The sequence below is a fragment of the Heteronotia binoei genome, chromosome 10 (genome assembly GCF_032191835.1).
Source record: "Heteronotia binoei isolate CCM8104 ecotype False Entrance Well chromosome 10, APGP_CSIRO_Hbin_v1, whole genome shotgun sequence".
NCBI classification, from domain to species: domain Eukaryota; kingdom Metazoa; phylum Chordata; class Lepidosauria; order Squamata; family Gekkonidae; genus Heteronotia; species Heteronotia binoei.
The window spans coordinates 14,502,259-14,519,789 of record NC_083232.1 but is presented as its reverse complement, the minus strand read 5'-3'; the positions used below and the strand labels follow the sequence as shown (position 1 = coordinate 14,519,789).

Genomic DNA, 17,531 nt, shown 5'->3' with positions numbered 1-17,531 from the left:
TTAAGAACAATACATGACGTTACAAAGCCCGCTATAAGGAGAAAAATTTACAAACGACAAAGTAATGCAAAATGCAATGTGACATAGTGCAGTAACCCCTACGCAAATACAGGTTGCTCTTTACAAACAGATGTCAAGCTAGTCCCAAAGTGTGGCTCACTCAACAGTGTTCTTCTCTGGCCACTTCAGACTTGATCACCTTGAGAAAGCAGAGCTGTACACATAAGCGATAACGTCCGGTTTGGAGTAGCCTGAGCCTTCAGCTCGCATAAATCTCAGTGCAATGTCCCCATATCTGAAATAAATTTCAAAAGGCGACATAAAACATGTTCTAGCTGCAGGGATGTCTATCACCTTCCTTTGGACTGAAATATGATCCTTCTACTCCTAGGCACCTAGGAGCAGAAGGGTCATATATCAATCCAAAGGAATGGTTTTCAGTCTTTCCTGCTCTGAGTCGGGAAATTCCTGGATTTTGGCATATGGAGCTTGGGGAGTATGTGATTTGGACAGCATTGGGGGGGGGTCCCTCAAGGGGTGTATAATGCAACAAAGAACACAAACTTCTTCAGGTATATTGAAATGGAAGTTACCAGTTCGTACGTACAGGTAGAGGGTGAGCAGCAAATTTGCATGCAGCGTATTGAAGCTGCTTGGTGTAGTGGTTAAGAGCCAGTTTGGTGTAGTGGTTAAGCATGCGGACTCTTATCTGGGAGAACCGGGTTTGATTCCCCACTCCTCCACTTGCACCTGCTGGAATGCATTTGGGTCAGCCATAGCTCTGGCAGAGGTTGCCCTTGAAAGGGCAGCTGCTGTGAGAGCCCTCTCCAGCCCCACCCACCTCACAGGGTGTCTGTTGTGGGGGAGGAAGATAAAGGAGACTGTGAGTCGCTCTGAAACTCTGAGATTCAGAGTGGAGGGCGGGATATAAATCCAATATCACCATCTTTTTTTAAGAGATGCAAGGTACAACAAGTTTAGTTTATATGGTCACCATTTGTTTGGGTTTAATACCAGTGGGGAAAAACAAAGCGAAGGAAATAAATATATCAAAACGGAGTAATGGGTGGATGTGCCCTTCTTAATTGTGGAATGTTGACAGTAATTAACCAAGACCCTGCTATTATGCTGATTTTTTGTAAGGCTCTTTTACACACACACACTCTCTCTCTTTCTCTTTAAAGGAAGGTGTTGGGGGGAAAAATCATCTTTTTTTTTTAAGGCAAGACCAGACGAGAAGCCTCACAAGAGTAATGGAAGCGAATAGGATAATAACTGCGATGGAAATCGTTCGGAGTCTCTTCTGCGTGTGCCCCACAAAGCGCTCAATCATCAGTACCGTTTCCTCTCCTTGACGAGGTGGGATGTGGCTGGCGATGAATGGACTCTGCCTAATGAGGTATCCAAGGTGATAGAATCATAGAGTTGGAAGGGACCTCTAGGGTCATCTAGTCCAACCCCCTGCACAATGCAGGAAACTCACAAACACCTCCCCTTAAATTCACAGGATCTTCATTGCTGTCAGATGGCCATCTAGCCTCTGTTGAAAAACCTCCAAGGAAGGAGAGCCCACCACCTCCCAAGGAGGAAGCCTGTTCCACTGAGGAATCGCTCTAATGGTCAGGAATTTCTTCCTAATATTGAGCCGGAAACTCTTTTGATTTAATTTCAACCCTTTAGTTCTGGTCCTACCTTCTGGGGCCACAGAAAACAATTCCACACCATCATCTATATGGCAGCCCTTCAAGTACTTGAAGATGGTGATCCTATCACCTCTCAGCCACCTCCCCTCCAGGCTAAACATCCCCAGCTCCTTCAACCTTTCCTCATAGGACTTGGTCTCCAGACCCTTCACCATCTTCGTTGCCCTCCTCTGGACCCGTTCCAGCTTGTCTATATCCTTCTTATTACATTATTTATTTATTTATTACATTAAGCTTCTATCCCGCCCTCTCCGCAAGCGGACTCAGGGCGGCTCACAACATCACATTACTACCATTAAAACCAATAAAACATATAAAACATAATTACTTATTTAAATTATTTAAAACCATTTCATGGTGCTGTATTAATACAGTACAATATAGCCAGTTCTGAAAATTCGGTGGTGACCACCAGTACTCTACATGGTGCTCTATATGATGTCCAGTGGCAGCTCTCTCTCAGTTAGATATCAAAGGCCTGTTCTTAAAATGTGGTGCCCAAAACTGAACACAATACTCCAGGTGAGGTCTTACCAGAGCAGAGTAAAGCGATACCATCACTTCACATGATCTGGACACTAGACTTCCGTTGATACAGCCCAAAATTACATTCTAAATTCTCTCTTTGAATGGGATGCCTCTCTTTTTTCTTAACCTGGGAGCTGCCCTCTGACCCTTCCTCTCTCCCTTTGTCCTCTTACTCTCTGCACATGGCCTTCCATGGAGACACAAGTCTCTGAAGGTCTCTCCTGTAGAGACAATGCCCTTATACTCCCACACGCAGGATGCCAGACAATCTGGCTGTTTGTGATCGGGAAAGTACTCTTCAGATTAGGCTTCTCTCTTCCTTTTCCATTGCAACCTCAATGTGAATGGAACTACTTGAATACATTTTTTTACCTATTGCAAATATACTTCTCGGGAGATTTATTTACTGCACTCAGCGTCACGCTTCTATGAGGGGGCAAAGCTCTGCCACATTAATATCCCACTAACAAGAGCTTAATACTTCTCATAAAATACAAGGCCTTAGCAATTATGGTTCTTTGCGTGTGGGGGAGAGGTAATATTTGCACTTTCTACTCTAATATGGGTTAGAGTGACCCAAGCAGCATCCTAACGCATGCTGGAGGAAAGGAACTCACCTCTCCCAAAAATTCTACCAAGCTGTTCAGCAGTTAAATGGAGAGACAACCTACCGGGCAACATTTTACTGCAAGGTGCAAAGACAAAGGTCAGCTGGGAATGAAGTGCTAGCAGCCATCCCAACCAGCAGAGACAATGCAAGGGGGAAAGAGGCCGAAAGTCAGGAACTAGGAGGTCCAGAAAGGACAGGGTTCTAGGGTTGCCAGTCTCCAGGTGGGCAGAGAAAACCAAAGCACAAGGCTTTCCGTAAAAACCAGCCTCCGTATCAACACCAACCTTAGTAAACAATACAAGAAAGTATAAGCTTATATTAATTCATAAAAGACCATACAATTAGTCCTTAACGCAAAAGGGAACGTATTCACCAAGAATCAATCCAATCTTTGTGGCAAATTGCTCAGTTCATTCCAAGGAATCCTGGTGAAATTGTTGTACAGATGATCAGTTCTCGGCTTGGCTTCGCGAACGAAGATTTAAGAAGGGTGCAATAGTCCACGTTTGCTGCAGGCTCGCAATGTGATAATAAAATGGCGTTTTTTGCCCAGGGTATGAAAAATATTGCTAAAAGGATTATTTGCAGCTTGAAGAAGCTTGGGCGAAACAAGGGTTCCAGTACGACCTTGTCTTCTCAATTTTTGGATTATTGGCTGCATTTATTAAGAGACATTGTTCATAATGTGTTTAAGTTTTGGATATTGTCTCTCATTATGTATGGCACTGTCACCATGGACTTTTGTGGTTTTAACATGGGAAGTATACGTACACATAAGAGCCCCGTGGCGCAGAGTGTTAAAGCTGCAGTGCTGCAGTCCTAAGCTCTGCTTACTACCTGAGTTCGATCCCGGCGGAAGCTGTTTTCAGGTAGCCGGCTCGAGGTTGACTCCACCTTCCATCCTTCCGAGGTCAGTAAAATGAGTACCCAGCTTGCTGGGGGGAAGTGTAGATGACTGGGGAAGGCAATGGCAAACCACCCCGTAAAAAGTCTGCCGTGAAAACGTTGTTAAAGCAACGTCACCCCAGAGTTGGAAACGACTGGTGCTTGCACTGGGGACCTTTCCTTCCCTTTCCTATATATACATAAGAACATAAGAACATAAGAGAAGCCATGTTGGATCAGGCCAGCGGCCCATCAAGTCCAACACTCTGTGTCACACAGTGGCAAAAAATGTTATATACACACATACACTGTGGCTAATAGCCACTGATGGACCTGTGCTCCATATTTTTATCTAAACCCATCTTGAAGGTGGCTATACTTGTGGCCGCCACCACCTCCTGTGGCAGTGAATTCCACATGTTAATCACCCTTTGGGTGAAGAAGTACTTCCTTTTATCCGTCTTAACCTGTCTGCTCAGCAATTTCATCGAATGCCCACGAGTTCTTGTATTGTGAGAAAGGGAGAAAAGTACTTCTTTCTCTACTTTCTCCATTCCATGCATTATCTTGTAAACCTCTATCATGTCACCCCGCAGTCGACGTTTCTCCAAGCTAAAGAGTCCCAAGCGTTTCAACCTTTCTTCATAGGGAAAGTGCTCCAGCCCTTTAATCATTCTAGTTGCCCTTCTCTGCACCTTCTCTAAAGCTATAATATCCTTTTTGAGGTGCGGCGACCAGAACTGCACACAGTACTCCAAATGAGACCGCACCATCGATTTATACAGGGGCATTATGATACTGGCTGATTTGTTTTCAATTCCCTTCCTAATAATTCCCAGCATGGCATTGGCCTTTTTTATTGCAAACGCACACTGTCTTGACACTTTCAGTGAGTTATCTATCATGACCCCAAGATCTCTCTCTTGATCAGTCTCTGCCAGTTCACACCCCATCAACTTGTATTTGTAGCTGGGATTCTTAGCCCCAATGTGCATTACTTTGCACTTGGCCACATTGAACCGCATCTGCCACGTTGACGCCCACTCACCCAGCCTCAACAGATCCCTTTGGAGTTCCTCACAATCCTCTCTGGTTCTCACCACCCTGAACAATTTAGTGTCATCCGCAAACTTGGCCACTTCACTGCTCACTCCCAACTCTAAATCATTTATGAACAAGTTAAAGAGCATGGGACCCAGTACCGAGCCCTGCGGCACCCCACTGCTTACCGTCCTCCACTGCGAAGACTGCCCATTTATACTCACTCTCTGCTTCCTATTACTCAGCCAGTTTTTGATCCACAAGAGGACCTGTCCTTTTACTCCATGATTCTCAAGCTTTCTAAGGAGCCTTTGATGAGGAACTTTATCAAAAGCTTTCTGGAAGTCAAGGTAAACAACATCTATCGGGTCTCCTTTGTCCACATGTTTGTTCACCCCCTCAAAGAAATGCAACAGGTTAGTGAGGCAAGATCTTCCCTTGCAGAACCCATGCTGAGTCTTCCTCAATAACCCGTGTTCATCAATGTGCCTACTCATTCTGTCCTTGATAATGGTTTCTACCAACTTTCCCGGTATTGAAGTCAGACTGACTGGCCTGTAATTTCCCGGATCTCCTCTGGAACCTTTTTTAAAGATGGGGGTGACATTTGCTACCTTCCAGTCCTCAGGAACGGAGGCAGATTTCAATGAAAGATTACAGATTTTTGTTAGAAGATCCACAAGTTCAACTTTGAGTTCCTTCAGAACTCTCGGATGTATGCCATCCGGACCCGGTGACTTATTAGTTTTTAATTTGTCTATCAGTTGTAGGACCTCCTCATTTGTCACCTCAATCTGACTCAGGTCTTTCAACACCCCTTCCAAAATTAGTGGTTCTGGGGCGGGCAAAAAGTTCTCGTCTTCTACAGTGAAGACGGAGGCAAAAAATTCATTTAGCTTTTCAGCCATTTCCCTATCCTCCTTCAGTAATCCTTTTACCCCATGGTCATCCAAGGGCCCCACTGCCTCCCTGGCTGGTTTCCTACTTCTAATATATTTGAAGAAAGTTTTATTGTTGGTCTTTATGTTTTTTGCAATATGCTCCTCTTAGTCCCTTTTTGCCTGCCTGATCACAGTCTTGCATTTGATTTGCCACAGCCTGTGTTCCCTTTTACTAATCTCACTTGGACTGGTTTTCCACCGCTTAAAGGAGTCCTTCTTACCTTTTACAGCTTCCATTACTTTGTTTGTTAACCACGCAGGCCTTTTCTTATGCCTGTTTGTGCCTTTCCTAACTTGTGGTATGTATTTTATCTGAGCTTCTAGGATTATAGTTTTAAATAGCGTCCAAGCTTCCCCAAGGGTTTTGACCGTATGTACCTTTCCTTTCAGTTTCTTCCTCACATGCCTCCTCATCTCAGTGTATTTACCCCTTTTAAAGTTAAACGTGGTTGTGGTGCATCATATTTATGCATGGTCACCCATTTCTTTATGCTTTATAGAGGTCCTGTCTGTGTAGTTTCTTTCTTTGAGTCCAGTAGCTCCTTTAAGACCAGCAAAGTTTAATTCTAGGTATAAGCTTTCGTATCCATGCACACAAAAGCTTATACCCAGAATTAAACTTTGTTGGTCTTAAAGAGGTCACCAGACTCAAACTTTATTCTATTTATTCCGACCAACATGGCTATCCACCGGAATATTGACTGATTCCCTACTCGCCTTGTCTCAAACTCACGCTCCTTTTCTCCACGGGGCTTCCGTCTGATTTCGCACAAGCTGCCCCAGGGGCTGCAACGTGCTCTGCCTCTTTCATGTGGCAAACTGGAAACTGTAGCGTACTGATTAGCAAACACTAGAAATAAACTACTGCGTTTTAATGTTGCAAATAAATGCTTAGGCAATTCCTTTCATAATGATGCAATTACATTATTATCATCACAAACCAAAATTCATTAAACGTCCATAGAAAAATCAAAAAGTTATTTCACATCACTCTTGTAAGACGACCCTCTTCCGGCTAGCCTATAACTAGCTTGAGAATTTTAATGTAACTTGCTGGTTTTCTTCTATATACAGTTGCAATATTTATTAATGTGCATTAATAATTAAGGTTTTATCTGTTTTATCTGTTTTAAATACGGATCCCTTTATATGTTTAACTATTGTAATTTTGTTGGATCTACTATTGGAAGCCGCCCTGAGCCACTTGTGGGAAGGGCGGGATACAAATCTTAAATAAATAAATAAATAAATAAATAAGGCAGCACTTTCAAAATCAGAATGTTATTTCGCATCACTCTTGTAAGGTAGTACTTTGCAGTCCACTGTCTCAGGAGCACTATTCGCGCAAGCTGCAAAGTAACATTGTATTGTAATGTGTGAGCGATTGCCTTTAGCATGGGTTCCAAAGCTAAAAGAAAAGCGGCCAGTGGAAGTTGAATGAAACAGAACTGAACCTAGGACCTGTGTAGGCACCGCACCTGTCAGACTTCGGTCTGCTACCCAAACCGGAGAGCCTTTGGGGGTGGAGCCAGGAGACATTGGGGGTGGAGCCAAGAACAAGGATGTGACAAGCATAATTGAACTCCAAGGGAGTTCTGGCCATCACATTTAAAAAGACAGCACACCTTTTAAAATGCCTTTCTTCCATAGGAAATAATTAAGGATAGGGGCACCATCTTTTGGGGCTCATAGAATTGGACCCTCTGGTCCAATCGTTTTGAAACTTGGGAGGTATTTTGGGGAGAGGCACTAGATGCTATACTAAAAATTTGGTACCTCTACCTCAAAAAATAGCCCCCCCAGAGCCCCCAATACCCACAGATCAATTTCCCATTATTCCCTATGGGAATCGTTCTCCATAGGGAATAATAGAGTGCCTAGTAGACATTTCCCCCCCCCCACGCTTTCTAAAGGGGGGGAGGGCCTCCAAACTAGGGAATCCCCTGCCCCCTCCCTCTCACACACACACACTTACCAGATCTTCCTCCAGACAACTCTACTTCCTGTGAAAACGAAAGCAAAGAAAGGGAGGGGCCGTTCTCAGAAGCCCTTTCTGCTTCCTGCTTCCTGCCCAGCCTTAAAGGGGCAGACATTTTGCAAACGGCTCAGGAGATCTACAACATGAAGCCTAAAGGTATGTTCTCCCCCCCTCCACCCCCCACCCCCGCTTCCAGAGTTTTGAAGAGCGGGAGATGAGGCTGTGAACCCAGAAGTCTCCCGCCAGAGCAGGAGGTTTGGGAAGCTTAGCCAAGTGTGTGTGTGTGTGCGCTAGGGTTGCCAATCCCCAGGTGGGGGCAGGGGATCCCCCGGTTTGGAGGCCCTCCCCCCGCTCCAGGATCGTCAGAAAGTGGGGGGAGGGGAGGGAAATGTCTGCTGGGAACTCTGTTATTCCCTATGGAGATTTATTCCCATAGAAAATCATGGAGAATTGATCCGTGGGTATCTGGGGCTCTGGGGGGGCTGTTTTTTGAGGTAGATGCACCAAATTTTCAGTATAGCATTTAGTGCCTCTCCCCAAAATACCCCCCAAGTTTCAAAAAGTTTGGACCAGGGGGTCCAATTCTATGAGCCACAAAAGAAGGTGCCCATATCCTTCATTATTTCCTATGGAAGGAAGCAATTGAAAAGGCGTGCCGTCCCTTTAAATGTGATGGCCAGAACTCCCTTTGGAGTTCAATTATGCTTGTCACACCCTTGATCTTGGCTCCACCCCTAATGTCTCCAGGCTCCACCCTCAAAGTCCCCAGATATTTCTTGAATTGGACTTGGCAACCCTAGTGTGCGCGCCAGATTAGGCTCTCTCCACATGACTTCAAATTTTGCTGGTTTGAATCATTCTTCCTTGGCAAAGCACTGTTTTTTAAGTTGATAATTTTTTTATGGCCCGTGAATGATATTATAAAATTCCATATGGCCCTTGGCAGAAAAAAGGTTCCCCAGCCCTGCTTTAATGCGCCCTGTTTTTCTAATGGCTAACTTATACTATTTCTCTTTTAGAAAGTGTATCAGAATATTTGCGGGTTTTTTGTTTTTGTTTTTTGTTTTTTTGTACTGACGTACTCAAATGGGGGATATTGGCTGTTTGTCTTATTGCAAATACTGACCCATCCTCCACTGTATTTTAATGTCTTCCTTTTTTTCTAATGGCAAACTATAACGGATGTTATAACCTCTTGAGAAACCATGCCCTCTATTTAAACTAACAAAGCCGGAACGTTACCTAGATTTATGGCACTTCGCACCTACAACAGCAGTCTGTTTTTTATCACCCTCCAGTGTTGTTTCAGCCCCGCTTTGTTCTAACGCTAACAAACACACATCCCTATTTGTGATTCTTTTAATCTGCTAAAAACATTCCCATGATTCTACGTACCAGCTCACTGCCCACTTATATTAAGAATTGCTGCTTGCCATTCCCGTTTTGTCTGATGAAGTCTGCTTAAGAGCATAGGAAAGCTTGCATTCTGAATAAAACTTTGTTGGGCTTAGAAGAAGAAGAAGATGATATTGGATTTATATCCCGCCCTCCACTCCGAAGAGTCTCAGAGCAGCTCACAATCTCCTTTCCCTTCCTCCCCCACAACAGACACCCTGTGAGGTGGGTGGAGCTGGAGAGGGCTCTCACAGCAGCTGCCCTTTCAAGGACAACCTCTGCCAGAGCTCTGGCTGACCCAAGGCCATGCCAGCAGGTGCAAGTGGAGGAGTGGGGAATCAAACCCGGTTCTCCCAGATAAGAGTCCGCACACTTAACCACTACACCAAACTGGCTTAAAGGTGTACTTGTCTACTGCTTTGTTCTGGTTTCTTTCTTGTTTGCTTCTCTACCCTCAACCTTCCTTACATTTCCCAAGAATGAGTTAGCAACCTTAACAACTGAGGTTTGATCACTTTTCAAGCTTTAAAGACATTTTTTTTTGGGGGGGGGGGGTTCTACTGTGTAGAGTATACATTCTTTATTTCTCTGGCAGTAGAAAAAATATCTGTTCTCAGCTGCTAATCCCTCACACAGCTAACTGTGCGTATTTTAAAAGTGTGTGAGCTTGATCTCTAGAATAAATACACTCTAATTACTTTGTCTGTTAAATATTTAGGAGTCAGTGGATACTGTCGATTTAAAAAAAAAAACACCAGCATCTGCTTTAGGATGTCAAGCAACTGAGATTCAACAATGAGTACAAATCCACGTCTCCCTGCCAGAAAATTCAAAGAAAATTATTATCTAAATATTTTTAAAATGCTTAGATTATTATTTTTGGCTTTGTGCATAACATTACCTTTCTAGGAGGCAAAAAAAAAACGATACCGAAATGTAAACACCGTCTTGGATGGAAACCGCAAGGCCTTGCAGCAGGCGTGCCCTGCGTCTTTAGATGAGATATGAGAAAGGCATGCAATATCAAAAATTGCAACTGGAAACTGTTTAGTTGCTCAGAAAAGATTCGCAGCTCCCAGATGCACCTGGACGCTTCCCTTCTCGTCCACCCACTCAGCAATTTCACCGTTTTTTATCTCACAGCTGACCTATGACAGATAATCTTCCACCCACGCGCTGCCAGTTTTGGGTTGGGAAATACCAGGGGATTTGGGTGGAAGAGCAGGGTTTGGGGAGGGGGAGGTTTGGGGAAGAGAAGGACCTCGAAGGGGTATAGAGCCACAGAGTCCACCCTCCAAAGCAGCCATTTGCTCCAGGGGAACGGATTTCGATCAACTGCAATAGTGAGAGATCTCCAGGTGCCGCGTGGAAGTTGGCAACCCTAGCCGCAGTGCACGACTAAAACACATTTCCCCAAATCATAACAGGTCCACAAAGATAAATCGGTGGGCCTCTCTCTGCTCCTCTGGTGCCATCTCCACAAATGGAGTTGCCAGGGCTAATGTTGCCAGTTCCCTCTGGCCACTGACAGGGGATGGGGGGGCGAGGGTTGCCAGATTCAAGTTGGGAAACTCCTGGAGATTTGAGATGGAGCCTGGGGGGGACTGGGGCGGGGTACAGCGCCACAGGGTCCACTCTCCAAAGTCTCTGCTTTCCTGAGGGAAAATTATCTCTGTAGTCTGGAAATGAGCTGTGATTCCTGTTGATCCCCCAGGTCCCACCTGGAGGCTGGCATCCCTACCAGGACTCTTGGTTGTTTTCGAAGAAGAAAATATGGGATTTATATCCTGCCCTCCACTCTGAAGAGTCTCAGAGCGGCTCACAATCTCCTTTCCCTTCCTCCCCCACAATAGACACCCTGTGAGGTAGATAAAGATATTGGATTTATATCCCGCCCTGCACTTCGAAGAGTTTCAGAGCGGCTCACAATCTCCTTTACCTTCCTCCCCCACAACAGACACCCTGAGAGGTAGATGAAGATATTGGATTTATATCCTGCCCTCCACTCCGAAAAGTCTTAGAGCGGCTCACAATCTCCTTTACCTTCCTACCCACAACAGACACCCTGTGAGGTGGGTGGGGCTGGAGGGCTCTCACAGCAGCTGCCCTTTCAAGGACAACCTCAGCCAGAGCTGTGGCTGACCCAAGGCCATCCCAGCAGGTGCAAGTGGAGGAGTGGGGAATCAAACCCAGTTCTCCCTGATAAGAGTCCGCACACTTAACCACGACACCAAACTGGCTCTCTAGGAGAAAGAATATCCAGATGAAGGTCTTGAAGTATGGTTGCCAACTCCTGGTTAAGAAATTCCTGGATATTTGAGGCTGGATGCTGAGGAGGAACCTCAGCGTGGTATAATGGCATGTTGTTCACCCTCCAAAGCAGCCATTTCCTCCAAAGGAACTCTTCTCTGTTTTCTGGAAATCAGTTGTAATTCTGGGAGATCTCCAGGCTTCACCTGGTGGTTGACAACCTTAATCTGAAGTAGCTTGGGCTACCTTCAGGTTCAAATGGCATCTTCCAGGGGGTGCCCCCAGTTGAGGCTCTTCAGTGGCATTTAGAGTCGCCTGGGGCATGTAGAGTCACCAACCCTCAAGTGGAGGCTGGAGACTCCTTAGAACTACAGCTGATCTCCAGGTGACATAAATTTATTTTATTTATTTATTTATTTATTTATTTATTCTATAATTTATATCCCGCCCCTCCCACAAAGTGGCTCAGGGCGGCTCACAACAACGACAAAACAATAAACAAGGTACAAAGTTAATACATTTAAAAGTCAAAATATTTAAAAAACCTAAAAACCTTAAAATCTTAACATTAAAACTATCCAGTATCCATTCCCTTGGAGGAAATGGCAGCCTTGGAGGCTGGAGTCTATGACATCATATCCTCCCTGAGCTCCCTCCGGTCCCCAATCCCCACCCTCCACAGTCTCCACTCCCAAATCTCCAGGAATTTCCCAGGCAACTCAGCAGCATTTCCCTTCCGAAGGCCAGCAAAATGCTTCATTTTTTGGACAACTCCCTTATTGGAGGAGGCATGGAAGCGCACTTCCAAATGGAAAGACTACTCTGGCTGGCAAAGAGGGCCTGGGAGCCGTTGAGACCGTGAGAATTTGCCTTTGGAACTTTGCCACAGCGGGCAGATTTGAAGGACCACATGGAATCCCATAATACAGGGGTGGCCAACGGTAGCTCTCCTGATGTTTTTTGCCTACAACTCCCATCAGCCCCAGCCAGCATGGCCATGCTGGCTGGTGCTGATGGGAGTTGTAGGCAAAAAACATCTGGAGAGCTACCGTTGGCCACCGCTGCCATAATAGCATCTTTGATCACATGACTCCTAAGTTGTTGGCAAGGTTCACAGATGACAACAAACTGTTTGGAAGCGTGCGTGCACGCGAAAGCGCATACCTCGGATCAGGGCTTTTTTGTAGCAGGAACTCCTTTGCCTATTAGGCCACACCCCCTGATGTCGCCAATCCTCCAAGAGCTTACAGAGCTCCTATTGCAGGGCCTACTGTAAGCTCCAGGAGGATTGGCTATATCAGTGGGGTGTGGCCTAATATGCAAAGGAGTTCCTGCTACAAAAGAAGCCCTGCGCTTGGATAAAACTTCACTGGTCTTAGAAGCGCCACTGGACTCCAATTTCGTTCTGTTTGGGGGGGGGGATAAAACTTCTAAAAAGCCAGCTGCAAAGTGGTTTCCTTTAAACCAGACCGCTAACCTTAACCGTTCAGTAAACGTTGTAGAGGCAGTGTTGGTGTAGTGGTTGTCGGACTGGTATTCGGAAGCTCCAGGTTCTAATCTCCACTCATGCCATGGAAACTCACTGGGTCACACTCTCTCAGCCTAACCTACCCCGCAGGGTTATTATGAGGATAAAAGTAGAGGAGAGGAGAATGATGTAAACCACTTTGCATCCCCACGGGGGGGAAAGGGTGGGATACTAATCAACTAGAATAAATAACTAGAGTGGCCAAGACTAGGTTGGGAAATATCTAGAGATTTTTTGGGGGGGTGGAGCCTGGGGGTTGGGGAGGGGAGGGACCTCAGCTGGATATAATGCCATAGGGCAGGGGTGGCCAACGGTAGCTGTCCAGATGTTTTTTGCCTACAGCTCCTATCAGCCCCAGCCATTAGCTATGCTGGCTGGGGCTGATCGGAGTTGTAGGCCAAAAAAAAAACATCTGGACAGCTACCGTTGGCCACCCCTGCCATAGAGTCCACCTTCCAAAGCAGCCATTTGCTCCGGGATAACTGATTCCTATCGTCTGGAGAACAGCTGTAATAAACGGAGGTCAGCAGCCTCCGAAGAAGGCACCCCATCCTCCATTATTTCCAATGGAGGGAAGGCAGTTAAAACAGGGGTGTGGAACTCATTTGTTATGAGGGCCAGATCTGACATAAATGAGACCTTATTGGGCTGGGCCATGTTGGGCCAGGCCATGTGTGTACCTGTTTAAGATTAGGTAGCAGAGATAGAAACTTTTTTTAAAGGACACAGACAAACATGACTAAAGATTTTTTTTTAAAAAAAATAAATAAATCTTAAAATAAAACATGCATAAAACATTAGCATTTGTTGGTTTTAATAGTGCTTCCTTTGTATTTCTCCCATGGGATCTAGGGAACTTGGCAAAGGAAGCTCGGGCTCTTTCCCTCCCTCCCCAGGGGACCAGGAGGGGGAGGAGCCTCAACCGATGGAGAAAACGGAGGTTTTGCTCTGCAGCTCCTGTGCGATTGAGCAAGCCTGGCAAAGCAAGCTGAGATGCAAAAGGAAGCAAGAGAGAGGGAGAAGGAAGCAGACAAGAGCCGGTTGTTCGGGGGTCTGAAAGGAGCCCTCCGCAGGTCTGATTCAACCCCCGGGCCGCATGTTTGACGCCCCTGATTTAAAAGGTGTGCAGTCCCTTTAAATGTGATGGCCAGAACTCCCTTCAAAGTTCAATCATACTTGTCGCAACCTTGCTGCTGGCTCCACCCCCAAAGTCCCCAGATACTTCCTGAGTCGAACCTGGCAACCCTACCTGAACACCAGACCATCCCTGTCAGCTTTTTTCCTGAGCGGCAGCATGGAAAACCCCATATCCTCCCCATGACAAATGACTCAAATGACCCCACTCATAATCCCTGCTGGGAAATAAAAGCAACCGCTGCGCTCACACAGGCTCTGGATCTCACAGTCAATATTTCAGCACTGCCTCCTGGAGGTCACGGCTTCCAGGGCCCCCTCCTGCTCTCCCTCCTCCCTCTCTCCCTAGCTAAAGTTGGCTCACTGAGCGAGCACATCAGCCATTTTGAAAACCGTGCCACAAAACTCTCCTCTGAGAGACAGGTGGTATTACTCGTCTCCTCAGCGTCGGCTCACATGATGCAACGCGGGCTACAATTACATTTCATTGGCAGCCACCAGGACTCCTGATGGAGAAATTGCTGTTAACGAGCCACTCTATAGTTTCTTAATAACTTGCCAACACGCGCTTTGCTGTATTAACCTCCGCGGCCTTCATTTCCATCTGAAACACGCTGCACTGTTTCACCCCCAAAAAAGTGCTGTAAACATAATTATACGCGTCGGATGGTCCCAAAAGCCATTTCTCCGCGTGGGAGCTGCATTCTGGCCATTCTCCAATTCCATCAGGCCCTTCACGGCACCGTCAATGACACTCCAAAATCCAATGCAAGGAGAGCGGCACGTTATAATGGTGCTAAAGAGAGTGACACGGACCCCAAATCCAGTGCCCGGCAACTGGCTAACTGGCAACTGGCAGCCTTGCCGTCTGCCAACACACTTTTCAGGAAGGACGACTTTATGCCAGAGGCTCAGGAATCGCTCGCATGCTTTTCCAGCTATGAATGTTAACACCTAGACGATCGCACACGTCGTAAACCCAGGCTCGGAAGAACTACCCTGATCTGAAAGTGCCGCATTGAGAGCTTGCGAGATAATAGGAAGGCTTCACAAAAGCATAATTAGTTCATAGAGCTCAAGGGAGAAACACTTTCGAAGCCTAGCTGAAGAGTGTGGATTGTTGGTCCCTGCATATGCTAAGACTCCGTTACACCTGTTTACTCACCGTGCTACCTCACACGTTCACAACATCCGTATGAATGCAGGTAGGGACCAATGCCCCCTCTAATCTGTGGGGTCTTGTGAGCAAAAAAAAAAAATCCACTTTGTGAACTGCCGGCATTGAAGTGGTGAGCTGCTGCATCAATTAGCATCCTCTGGGGCCATTTTTCCTGAGCTACAGCAAAAACGTGTGATCTGAAGGCTAAAAAACCTGTGAGCCGGTTCACACTAACCCAGCTTAGAGGGAACACAGGTAGGGACAGCGGGGGGGGGGGGGGGGAGAAGCAGGCAACAATCCTGGGGAGGGACGGTGGCTCAGTGGTAGAGCATCTGCTTGGTAAGCAGAAGGTCCCAGGTTCAATCCCTGGCATCTCCAAAAAAGGGTCCAGGCAAATAGGTGTGAAAAACCTCAGCTTGAGACCCTGGAGAGCCGCTGCCAGTCTGAGAAGACAATACTGACTTTGATGGACCAAGGGTCTGATTCAGTATAAGGCAGCTTCATATGTATCAAATCCTGTCCGCACAGTTGCATTGGTCCTGCACACGCAACAAACTCGGGGAACAGTGCAAAGGCTAAGTAGCTCCCGTGTGACTGAGTGAAGGCACAAAGGCAGGGCTACAAACCATCTATGGGAGAACTTGTACTGACCATGACTTGTACTGAGGCAGAGCGTTGGTGCGTCAAGGTCCCAATTGTCCGTTCTGACTGGCAATGGCTCTCTCAACTGGAGAACCGTGACGTATTTTTAATAGAAATGCTATGAATTATTATTATTATTTTTAAAAGAATATTTATACGCTGCCTCTTTGGAGACTTCCTGGAGATGGCTTGCCCTCTAGATCAGGGGTTCCCAACCACTGGTCCACGGCCCGGTACTGGTCCGTGGCCTGCTAGCAACTAGGCTGCGGAGAGAGGCCACACCACCTCTTTTGTTCACCCAGGTCCTGGGCTGGCAGAAGAGGCAGCACTGCTGTGACCTTAGCCCGCCCCTCATTTATAGGCCCCCGCTGATCACTGATTGGTGGCAGTCTTTAAATGGGAGGGGGACGCAGATTGGTCTTCTGCCACCTGGCCACCTAGCGGGGAGGTGACAGAAGCAGCCCAAGTCTCCCCCCCCCTTTTAAAGACCCTCATGGGGGGCAAGGATGGGGCACGGGTGGGAGCAGCCTGTGGAACAAAACCCCCACTGCTGCCCCCCCCCCCACAACCGACCCGTGGAAAACTGTCTTCCACAAAACTGGTCCCTGGTGCCAAAAAGGTTGGGGGCCACTGCTGTAGATAATAAAACAAACCCATCAAAACACAACTACTAAAAGCAAAGCCATTCAAACCCATCCGTTAAAGAACAGGCCGGCAACATTAAAGCGAGCTAGTTCGTAACAACAGCATAAAAAACACACTGCACCGCCCCAAAAATTATATAGATAAAATAATCATCAAACCAGAAGCAGACCATAAAAGGATGGCTTCTCCCTGGCACCTAAAAGAGGAGAAGGTAGGATCCAGGTGAGCTTCACAGGAGAAGGAATCCCAAAAGTGAGCCTCACCTCAGAAGGTTCTCAGTTCAATTCCCAGCATCCCCAGCGGCTAATTACTGAGGAGGTGAAAGAAAGCCCCAAACGGTTCAAAGTTCCTGAAGCACTCACCACCAGGTTCCCGATCACCATGACCAGCAAGAAGACCAGGAAGCAGAGGGGTTGCTGAGCCACTTTCATGCAGTCCCACATGGTCTCGATCCATTCCCCACACAGAATGCGGAAGATAATGAGGAAGGAATGGAAGAAGTCGTTCATGTGCCAACGGGGCATCCGTTCCGTGGTGCTGATCTTGTGGCGGTTCAAAAAATACAGGTCTCCGAAGAGCTGCATCCCCACCACAGCAAAGATGAAGACGATGATGGCCAAGACGAGCGTGAGGTTCCCCAGGGCGCCGACGGAGTTGCCAATGATTTTGATGAGGGTGTTCAATGTCGGCCAGGACTTGGCTAGCTTGAAGACTCTCAGCTGTGTGGAGGGGGGAAGGACACATCATGAACAAACGGAGAGCTCAAAACGATTCTGCTGCCAGACACGGAGAGTGGCGCAGAGTGGTAAAGCAGCAGTACTACAGTACTGTGGTCTGAACTCTCTGCTCATGACCTGAGTTTGATTCCGGCGGAAGCTGGATTCAGGTGGCCGGCTCGAGGTTGACTCAGCCTTCCATCCTCCTGAGGTCGGTAAAATGAGTCCCCAGCTTGCTGGGGGGAAAGTGTAGATGACTGGGGAAGGCAATAGCAATGGCAATGGCAAACCATTCTGTAAAAAGTCTGCCGTGAAAACATTGTGAAAGCAACATCACCCCAGAGTCGGAAATGACTGGTGCTTGCACAGGGGACCT

General features: G+C 46.7%; 1 protein-coding gene across 1 annotated transcript in view; it reads right to left on the bottom strand.

Annotated features, from left to right (window-relative positions):
• LOC132578151 (sodium channel protein type 5 subunit alpha-like) overlaps window positions 1-17,531 on the bottom strand; it is a 431,998-nt gene that overhangs the window by 223,561 nt on the left and 190,906 nt on the right. Inside the window, 1 exon segment of the mRNA XM_060248007.1 lies at window positions 16,802-17,158. Within this exon segment, the coding sequence (XP_060103990.1) occupies window positions 16,802-17,158 (357 nt within the window).